This window comes from Scomber japonicus, chromosome 9 (assembly GCF_027409825.1).
Source record: "Scomber japonicus isolate fScoJap1 chromosome 9, fScoJap1.pri, whole genome shotgun sequence".
NCBI lineage: Eukaryota > Metazoa > Chordata > Actinopteri > Scombriformes > Scombridae > Scomber > Scomber japonicus.
In genome coordinates, this window is record NC_070586.1 from 2196454 (window position 1) to 2207494 (window position 11041).

The window sequence follows — 11041 nt, forward strand, 5'->3', positions numbered from 1 at the left end:
GGAAGGAAAGGAGGAAGGAAGGAAGGAAAGGAGGGTAGAAGGGAAGTAAGGAAAGGAGGAATGAAGGAAGGAAAGGAGGGAAGAAGGGAAGTAAGGAAAAGAGGAAGGAAGGAAGGAAAGGAGAGAAGAAGGGAAGGAAGGAAAGGAGGGAGGAAGGGAAGTAAGGAAAGGAGGAAGGAAGGAAGGAAAAGAGAGAAGAAGGGAAGGAAGGAAAGGAGGGAAGAAGGGAAGTAAGGAAAGGAGGAAGGAAGGAAGGAAAGGAGAGAAGAAGGGAAGGAAGGAAAGGAGGAAGAAAGGAAGGAAGGAAAGGAGGGAAGAAGGGAAGTAAGGAAAGGAGGGAGGAAGGAAGGAAGAAGGGAGGAAGGAAGGAAGGAAAGGAGGGAGGAAGGAAGGAAGAAGGGAGGAAGGAAGGAAGGAAAGGAGGAAGGAAGGAAGGAAAGGAGGGAAGAAGGGAAGTAAGGAAAGGAGGAAGGAAGGAAGGAAAGGAGGGAAGGAAGGAAGGAAAGGAGGAAGGAAGGAGGGGAGGAAGTAAGTAAGGAGGGAGGAAGGAGGGGAGGAAGGAAGGAGTCGGGTCAGATAGAGGATGTTGTTTTTGCTCCGAGGTGAAACAGCGAGTGTTAAGAGAAGGAAGGAAGTAAGTAAGGAGGGAGGAAGGAGGGGAGGAAGGAAGGAGTCGGGTCAGATAGAGGATGTTGTTTTTGCTCCGAGGTGAAACAGCGAGTGTGAAGAGAAGCAGCTCTAATGTTTGTGTCAGAGGGTTAGGGTCTCTGCAGAGTGTCTCCGAGGCTGCCGTCTACAAAATGTTCTGTCCTCCTTTTAAAGACGATATTATACAACTGGATTTATAGGCTGGGTTTATTTTGGACTGTTAGAAAGAGGTTTTAACCCTAACCCTTCTTCTCATACTGACTCTTAAAAGATCTCCCTTAAATGTGCTTTCACAGTCATTTAAAGTCTCTGATCAGCTTCTATTGAGCTTCATCAGTGTGTTATTATAGTAACCATAGTAACCATAGTAACTATAGCAGTGTGAGTTATTATATCAGTGATATCTGACACATTTACAGTCTGTTTAGCATCAGATTCCCTCTTAGTGTTTCCCTGTTTCTCCCTCCCTTTCTTCCTTCCTTCTGTCCTTCCTCCCCCCTACCTTCCTCTCTTTGCTCTTCTATCTTTCCTCCCTTCCTTGTTTCCTTCCTCCATCCCCCTTTCTTCTTTCCTCCCTCCCTCCTACCTTCCTTCCTTACTTACTTCTTTCCTCCGTCCTTCCTTCCCTCCTTACTCCCTTCCTTCCTTTCATTCAGATGCTGAAGCTTCATATTAGCTTCACATCTACTTTATAATCCATGTTTCCACAGAAGGAGGACTGTGGGTTTAGTCCTCCATCACTTCCTGTAAACATGATGAAGGATCTAATGCTCACACACACACACACACACACACACACACACACACACACACACACACACACACACACACACACACACACACACACACACACACACTTTAAAACCTGTGAACTCGTCCTTTAACCGACTTGACTCATCTCAGCTTTAAATGACTGATAGCTGAGGGAGAACTATATGAGAACAACCTAATCAACCTTTAACTGAACCAGACCAGGATCACTCTCAGACCATTTAGCTCTCAGCACACACACACACACACACACACACACACACACACACACACACACACACACACACACACACACACACACACACACACACAGAGAGACACAGCTCCCGATAATAGAATACAGTAGAACCCAACGGAGCTTAAAATGGAGTATCTTAAAATCCTGTATGCACAGACTGTTACAGTGCAGTAGAGAACAGTAGAGTCCAGTAGAGAACAGCAGAGAACAGTAGAGTCCAGTAGAGAACATTAGAGAACAGTAGAGAACAGTAGAGAACAGTAGAGTCCAGTAGAGAACAGTAGAGTCCAGTAGAGAACAGTAGAGAACAGTAGAGTCCAGTAGAGATCAGTAGAGTCCAGTAGAGAACAGTAGAGAACAGTAGAGAACAGTAGAGTCCAGTAGAGTCCAGTAGAGAACAGTAGAGTCCAGTAGAGAACAGTAGAGTCCAGTAGAGAACAATAGAGTCCAGTAGAGAACCGTAGAGAACAGTAGAGAACAGTAGAGAACAGTAGAGTCCAGTAGAGAACAGTAGAGAACAGTAGAGAACAGTAGAGTCCAGTAGAGAACAGTAGAGAACAGTAGAATAGAGAACAGTAAATTTGGGGTATAGTAGAATACAGTAGATTTCAGTGGAGAACAGTTAAGTACAGTATAGCAGAGTTCAGTAGAGAACATTAGAGCACAGTAGAGAACGGTAGAGAATATTAGAGAACAGTAGAGAACAATAGAGAACGGTAGAGAACATTAGAGAACTGTAGAGTCCAGTAGAGAACATTAGAGAACAGTAGAGTCCATTAGAGAACAGTAGAGAACTGTAGAGTCCAGTAGAGAACATTAGAGAACAGTAGAGTCCATTAGAGAACAGTAGAGAACATTAGAGAACAGTAGAGTCCAGTAGAGAACAGTAGAGAACATTAGAGAACAGTAGAGTCCAGTAGAGAACATTAGAGAACAGCAGAGAACAGTAGAGTCCAGTAGAGAACAGTACAGAACAGTACAGTACAGTCCAGTAGAGAACATTAGAGAACAGTAGAGAACAGTAGAGATCAGTAGAGAACATTAGAGAACAGTAGAGAACAGTAGAGAACAGTAGAGAACAGTAGAGTCCAGTAGAGAACAGTACAGAACAGTACAGTACAGTCCAGTAGAGAACATTAGAGAACAGTAGAGAACAGTAGAGATCAGTAGAGAACATTAGAGAACAGTAGAGAACAGTAGAGAACAGTAGAGAACAGTAGAGTCCAGTAGAGAACAGTAGAGTCCAGTAGAGAACATTAGAGAACCTTAGAGAACAGTAGAGAACAGTAGAGAACAGTAGAGAACAGTAGAGTCCAGTAGAGAACAGTAGAGTCCAGTAGAGAACATTAGAGAACAGTAGAGAACCGAAGAGAACAGTAGAGAACAGTAGAGAACGGTAACGTACCTGCAGGTTCTTCCTCCAGACGTTAACGGCAGCGAAGGCGAGCTGCATCTGTTTCCTGCGAGCGTCTTTGTGTCGTTTGTACGCGATCTCGATGAAGATGAGGAAGATCCCGGCAACGATGCCGCCGGCAACCAGCATGAACACACCTGAGGAGAACAGGGGAGAACAGGTGAGAACAGGTGAGGACAGGTGAGAACAGCAGAGAACAGCAGAGAACAGGTGAGAACAGGTGAGAACAGGTGAGAACAGCAGAGAACAGCAGAGAACAGGTGAGAACAGAACAGCAGAGAACAGAACAGCAGAGAACAGGTGAGAACAGAACAGCAGAGAACAGAACAGCAGAGAACAGAACAGCAGAGAACAGCAGAGAACAGAACAGGTGAGAACAGAACAGCAGAGAACAGAACAGCAGAGAACAGGTGAGGACAGAACAGCAGAGAACAGAACAGCAGAGAACAGGTGAGAACAGCAGAGAACAGAACAGGTGAGAACAGAACAGGTGAGAACAGAACAGGTGAGAACAGAACAGGTGAGTACAGGTGAGAACAGACAGGTGAGAACAGGTGAGAACAGAACAGGTGATAACAGAACAGCAGAGAACAGGTGAGGACAGAACAGGTGAGAACAGGTGAGAACAGAACAGGTGAGAACAGAACAGCAGAGAACAGGTGAGGACAGAACAGCAGAGAACAGAACAGCAGAGAACAGGTGAGGACAGAACAGCAGAGAACAGAACAGCAGAGAACAGGTGAGAACAGAACAGGTGAGTACAGGTGAGAACAGACAGGTGAGAACAGGTGAGAACAGAACAGGTGAGAACAGGTGAGAACAGAACAGGTGAGAACAGAACAGCAGAGAACAGAACAGCAGAGAACAGGTGAGGACAGAACAGGTGAGAACAGGTGAGAACAGAACAGGTGAGAACAGAACAGCAGAGAACAGAACAGCAGAGAACAGAACAGCAAAGAACAGGTGAGGACAGAACAGCAGAGAACAGAACAGCAGAGAACAGAACAGGTAAGAACAGGTGAGGACAGGTGAGAACAGAACAAGTGAGAACAGGTGAGGACAGGTGAGAACAGAACAGGTGTGAACAGAACAGGTGAGAACAGGTGAGAACAGGTGAGAACAGGTGAGGACAGCAGAGAACAGGTGAGGACAGCAGAGAACAGGTGAGAACAGAACAGCAGAGAACAGAACAGGTGAGAACAGAACAGCAGAGAACAGCAGAGAACAGAACAGGTGAGAACAGAACAGCAGAGAACAGAACAGCAGAGAACAGGTGAGGACAGAACAGCAGAGAACAGAACAGCAGAGAACAGGTGAGAACAGCAGAGAACAGAACAGGTGAGAACAGAACAGGTGAGAACAGAACAGCAGAGAACAGGAGAGGACAGAACAGGTGAGAACAGGTGAGAACAGAACAGGTGAGAACAGAACAGCAGAGAACAGAACAGCAGAGAACAGGTGAGGACAGAACAGCAGAGAACAGAACAGCAGAGAACAGGTGAGGACAGAACAGGTGAGAACAGAACAGCAGAGAACAGAACAGCAAAGAACAGGTGAGGACAGAACAGCAGAGAACAGAACAGCAGAGAACAGAACAGCAGAGAACAGAACAGCAAAGAACAGGTGAGAACAGCAGAGAACAGAACAGGTGAGAACAGAACAGGTAAGAACAGGTGAGGACAGAACAGGGGAGAACAGGTGAGAACAGACAGGTGAGAACAGGTGAGAACAGAACAGCAGAGAACATGTGAGAAGAGAACATTGAGGCGGGGGTGGTTCCTACCTGCCATGTTCTCGAAGGTGAGGGTAGCGGGGGCGTTGCTCCTGGAGTCACACTCCTGGTATCGAACCCACGTCTTGTCCAAATCCTCCATGAAGCCGTTCTCATGAGAACTGTGAAGAAACAACTGAGTCTGACAAGGGGTATCAGAGGGGTATCAGAGGGGTACCTGGGGGGTACCTGTGGGGTATCAGAGGGGTATCAGAGGGGTTTTAGTGGGGTACCTGTGGGGGTTTTAGTGGGGTACCTGTGGGGTATCAGAGGGGTACCTGTGGGGGTTTAGTGGGGTACCTGTGGGGTGTTAGTGGGGTACCTGTGGGGTACCTGTGGGGTTAGAGTGGGGTACCTGTGGGGTTTTAGTTGGGTACCTGTGGGGGTTTAGTGGGGTATCTGTGGGGTACCTGTGGGGTATCAGAGGGGTACCTGTGGGGCTTTAGTCGGGTACCTGTGGGGTTTTAGTTCGGTATCTGTGGGGTGTTAGTGGGGTACCTGTGGGGGTTTAGTGGGGTACCTGTGGGGGTTTAGTGGGGTACCTGTGGGGGTTTAGTGGGGTACCTGTGGGGGTTTAGTGGGGTACCTGTGGGGGTTTAGTGGGGTACCTGTGGGGTTTTAGTGGGGTACCTGTAGGGTTTTAGTGGGGTACCTGTAGGGTTTTAGTGGGGTACCTGTGGGGTTTTAGTGGGGTACCTGTGGGGTTAGAGTAGGGTACCTGTGGGGGTTTGGGTTAGGGTTAGGGTTTAGGGTTAGACGTGGGGTTTTAGTGGGGTACCTGTGGGGTACCTGTGGGGGTTTGGTGGGGTACCTGTGGGGGTTTGGTAGGGTACCTGTGGGGGTTTGGTAGGGTACCTGTGGGGGTTTGGTAGGGTACCTGTGGGGGGTTTAGTGGGGTATCTGGGGGGTACCTGTGGGGGTTTCCCAGGTGTGAGGGTTACCTGAGAATAGCCAGAGAGACGTTCTGTTTCCACGGACTGTCCTTTCTCATTCCGATCCCGAATCCAGAGCGGAAGAAAAGCTCTCCCGTCGTCACCAGATCGCACTTCTGCGACGCCTCGAACTCCAACACAGCGCTGTCCCAGATGAAGGCGTGTAGCTTACTGCAGGAGGAGGAGGAGGAGGGGGGGCAAACATTAGAGTGCTACCCTGGGTGCTAAAGCTAATGTGAGGAGTGCTATCCTGGGTGCTAAAGCTAATGTGAGGAGTGCTATCCTGGGTGCTAAAGCTAATGTGAGAAGTGCTATCCTGGGTGCTAAAGCTAATGTGAGGAGTGCTATCCTGGGTGCTAAAGCTAATGTGAGAAGTGCTATCCTGGGTGCTAAAGCTAAAGTGAGAAGTGCTATCCTGGGTGCTAAAGCTAATGTGAGAAGTGCTATCCTGGGTGCTAAAGCTAATGTGAGAAGTGCTATCCTGGGTGCTAAAGCTAATGTGAGGAGTGCTATCCTGGGTGCTAAAGCTAATGTGAGAAGTGCTATCCTGGGTGCTAAAGCTAATGTGAGGAGTGCTATCCTGGGTGCTAAAGCTAATTTGAGGAGTGCTATCCTGGGTGCTAAAGCTAATGTGAGGAGTGCTATCCTGGGTGCTAAAGCTAATGTGAGGAGTGCTATCCTGGGTGCTAAAGCTAATGTAAGAAATGCTATCCTGGGTGCTAAAGCTAATGTGAGAAGTGCTATCCTGGGTGCTAAAGCTAATGTGAGAAGTGCTATCCTGGGTGCTAACTGTAGAAGAGCCTACTTGTCTCTGACGGCCTGGATGGCCTCAGCGGCGCTCTCGTAGTTGTGCTTCTCCATGTGCCGATACATGGTGCTCAGCTCCACCTGCCGTCGAAAGTAAATATCCACCGAGCTCTGCTTCACTGTGGCGTAGATGAACTTATCTGATGGGTTACGCAGCTAAAAGCAATAAAGTACAGCACAGAGCACAGAGTCAGAGTCAGTCACATGGATTTGATTTCACGTCACACAGGGCCGTTTCAAGGAATTTGGGGGCCCCAAGCAAAATGGACTTGGAGGGGATCAAAACAGGGATCATCCCTATGTTCCCCGGGTCCTATGTTCCCCGCTTTGTATGTGACTGGGGAACATAGGGATGATCCCATCTACAGTTAGCCAGTTAGCTGAGTTAGCCGCCAAGTTAGCAGTCGAGTTAGCTGCCGAGCTAGCCGCAGAGCTAGCAGCCCCTACTGTGGGGTCTGTGTAAAAAAATGACATACAAGATTAAGACTCTTCTTAAAAAACCAGGAGGAATAACGAGAGGAAAGCTGCAGACTTCAGACAAAAATAAGGCTTAACTTAAACTTTGACGTTTGAACAGAAACACACAGACAGACTAGGGCGGTATGAAAACGATACCTGCAATCGATCCTTTTTGCACCCAGAGCTAGAAAATATGACTATCTGTATGGACTTGCTCACAGCTAATCAACACCAGCGTTCTTGGCTGTAACGCGACATGTGATTGGTCCACTGCCACAGCAGCTACGACCCGTCTGTGGTGGTGAAGTCGTGGTGAATCTGAGTTAGCACGTTTAGCAGTTCAGCAGCCAAGATGCCTCCTAAACGCTGTAAAGTGAGTCTACATTACACGCCTGTTACACCAGATACAGGACAGTGTGCTAAATGTGTTAATGGGAATCTGATGATGTACTCAGATGGTATCAGGATCACTTTAAGGATATTTGGATTGGTACTAGTATCATAATTTGTTAAACGCTACCCAGCCCTGAGGCTACAAACCTACAATATTTCATTATGAACTCAGTCAGGAGGTCAAAGGTCTTATAATTCCTCCTCTGTTGAACACACAGCATCTAACAGGTGAGATATTTCAGTCTGAATGAAACTGGAAAACTGATGACTGCTGAAAACCAAAACCAACAGAGGAACAGTGGGAGGAGGGTGAGCGGTGAAGGTACCGCCCCCAAACATCTGATCGGGGGTGGGGTGGCAGGGGGAGGGGGGGGTGTTTCTTCTGTCATCATCAGCGTCCACATATGTTGAGTAGGACAGGACAGAGACGCCTCACCCTGGGGTCATTGATGCCAGTGATGCGCTCCTCAGGCCGGTCCAGCACCAGGAAGGCTGCCAGGTTGGCAGTATATGATGCCACGATGATCATGGCGAATCCTGCCCACACCATACCCAGAATCCTAGCTGAGAAACTTCTGGGAGCTCCTGCTCAGACAGAGACCACAGACATGTGTTAGCGCTGTGCTGTGGACGGATTAGTAAGGTTTAAATGTCTAACCCAGAGGTGTCAAACTCATTTTCATTCAAGGGCCACATACAGACCAATTTGATCTCATGTGGGCCGGATCATTAAAAAGATGGAAGGAAGGAAATAAGAAAGGAAGGAAGGAAGGAAAGACAGGAAAAAGGAAGGAGGAAAGAAAGATAGGAAAGAGATATGGTGAAGGACGGACAGACAGAAGGAAGGAAGACAGATGGAAGGAAGGGAGAAAGGAAGGAAGGACAGATGGAAGGACAGATGGAAGGACAGAAGGAAGGAAGGAAGGACAGATGGGAGGAAGGACAGATGGAAGGAAGGACAGAAGGAAGAAAGGGAGGAAGGAAGGAAAGAAAAAAACACTGGATGGCAAGTGGGCCGGATCGCACCCCTCGGCGGGCCGTATCTGGCCCACGGGCCGCATGTTTGACACCCCTGGTCTAACCCTAACCCTGACCCACCTTCTCCTATCCCAGAGTTCAGCAGTACTCCCCATGAGAACCACATGGCGGAGGACAGGGTGAGGGCATCTTCTTCTTCTTCTTCACTGTTCACTTTAAACCTTCCAAACGGGCTGCAGACACACAAACACCACGTTATATCACATTATACTTAATGTTAGTGTTACTCTGGATTATTAATATTGGACTGTATCATGTTGTATCACTGCTTTATGTCCCATGATGTCTTGCTGCATTGTATGTTGTGCTGATTCGTATCGTACTCTAATATATTATATAACATCCATCCATACATCCATCCATCCATTCATCCATCCATCCATCCGTCCTCTTCCTCTTATCCTGGTCGGGTCTCGGGGGCAGCAACCTAAGCAGGAAGCCCAGACTTCCCTCTCCCCAGCCACTTCCTCCAGCTCTTCCCGGGGGATCCCGAGGCGTTCCCAGGCCAGCCGAGGAACGCCAGGGCCGTTTCCACTGAAGAAGTTCCTGGAACTATTTGAAGGACAGGAACTTTACAGGAACCTTCCTCTCACTCGGCCCTGTCCACCGCTGTGTCTCCACTGAGAGGGAGTGAGAGGAAGTTCCAATCAGCACCCAAGAGTTTTTCGAGGCCGTCCTGAGTACCTACTCCGAGGCAGGGACTCGCTTAGCCCCTGTAAAAGCTCAGGAACCCTGTCCTTTGGAGGCAGTTCCTGCGGTGGAAACGGCCCTATAGTCTCTCCAGCGTGTCCTGGGTCTCCTACCGGTGGGACGGACCCTGAACACCTCACCAGGGAGGCGTCCGGGAGGCATCCTGACTAGATGCCCGAACCACCTCATCTGGCTCCTCCTCCTGTCCATCTTTCCTTCCTTCTTTCCTTCCTTCTGTCCTTTCTTCCTTCCTCCCGTCCTTCTGTCCTTCTTTCCTTCCTTCCTTCCTTCCTTCCTCCCTCCCTCCCTTCTGTCCTTCCTTCTTTCCCTCTTTCCTTCCTTCCGTCCTTCTTACCTTCCTTATTTCTTCCTTCTTCCTTCCTTCCTGCCTTCCTTCCTCCTTCCTTCCTTCTGTCCTTCTTACCTTCCTTATTTCTTCCTCCTTTCCTTCTTCCTTCCTTCCTGCCTTCCTTTCTTCTGTCCTTCCTTCCTTCCGTCCTTCTTACCTTCCTTATTTCTTCCTCCTTTCCTTCCTTCTTCCTTCCTCCCTTCCTTCCTTCCTTCCTTCCTTCCTCCCTTCCTTCCTTCTGTCATTCTTTCCTTCCTTCCTCCCTTCCTTCCGTCCTGACTAGATGCCCGAGCCTCCTCATCTGGCTCCTCTCAACGCGGAGGAGCAGCGGGTCTACTCCGAGCTCCCTCCGGATAACTGAGCTTCTCACCCTATCTCTAAGGGAGAGCCCAGCCAGCCTACGGAGGAAGCTCATTTCAGCCGCTTGTACCCGCCATCTTGTTCTTTGGGTCACGACCCAAAGCTCATGACCAGAGGTGAGGGTAGGAACCCAAAGCTCATGACCAGAGGTGAGGGTAGGAACCCAAAGCTCATGACCAGAGGTGAGGGTAGGAACCCAAAGCTCATGACCAGAGGTGAGGGGAGGAACCCAAAGCTCATGACCAGAGGTGAGGGGAGGAACCCAAAGCTCATGACCAGAGGTGAGGGGAGGAACCCAAAGCTCATGTATATAACATATTGTGTTGTATCGTATCGTGTTATATGGTGTTGTATGTGTGTGTGTGACGTAGCGTGCTTACCTGAACCGGTCTAATAGGTAAAGCATCACTGCCACCACATGGACCGACAGACCGACTAACAGCCACAGTGTGCTCTGGAACGGCTGCATGAACGAGTCCAGAGTGCTGCGCGGGATTTCCTAAACACGCAAAACCAACACACACACACACACACACACACACACACACACACACCACAGTTCAGAGCTCAGACAGAAACACACGTACCTCAACATGAAGCCCCCCTCTGTCATCTACACCATCACTAATCTGATGTTACCCCCACCGTCAGCGCTGTGGAGGCTCAGAGCTGTTATTTATAAACTGGGTCTGAATCAGCTGTGAAAATGTGTGTGTGTGTGTGTGTGTGTGTGTGTGTGTGTGTGTTTGCTCTTTAACCCTTAAACACTGTTCATTTGACCCATTTCTACATCAGAGAGCTGACATGTTGATGCCAGGCGGGAGTTCCTGTCCTCTGAAAAGAAGCCAATGGAGAAGTAACTTAGAGCTGCATTCTATCAAAAGGCCACCAGGGGGCGACCGTCTCTATACAAGTCAATGGAGAATTCACCAACTTCTCACTTGATTTCTCTAACCTCAGTAAACGTTTTCAAAATGTGTTTATGGTCTCAATCGCTAGTTTAAAGCCTTCTTCAATGCAGTATGATGTTCATTTGGGACATTTTGGCCTCCCTGATTTTATATGTGACGATAAAGCAGGGTATGCATTAGGGCGTGGCGTCGTCCTGATTGGCAGGTTGATTGACCAACGTCTCGAGATCCAGCCCTCGTAACCATAGCAACCTTCCCGC

At 48.6% G+C, this 11041-nt stretch overlaps 1 protein-coding gene across 1 annotated transcript in view; it reads right to left on the reverse strand.

The window, feature by feature from the left end:
* Window positions 1-11041, reverse strand: part of LOC128364254 (glutamate receptor ionotropic, NMDA 1-like) — a 69007-nt gene that overhangs the window by 27815 nt on the left and 30151 nt on the right. The window contains exons 10-17 of the mRNA XM_053324791.1: window positions 10661-10704; window positions 10251-10369; window positions 8532-8644; window positions 7870-8018; window positions 6580-6737; window positions 5784-5945; window positions 4855-4964; window positions 3063-3208 (exon numbers count right to left, since the gene is read on the reverse strand). Coding sequence (XP_053180766.1) covers window positions 3063-3208; window positions 4855-4964; window positions 5784-5945; window positions 6580-6737; window positions 7870-8018; window positions 8532-8644; window positions 10251-10369; window positions 10661-10704 — 1001 coding nt within the window. The remainder of the gene's footprint in view (window positions 1-3062; window positions 3209-4854; window positions 4965-5783; window positions 5946-6579; window positions 6738-7869; window positions 8019-8531; window positions 8645-10250; window positions 10370-10660; window positions 10705-11041) is intronic.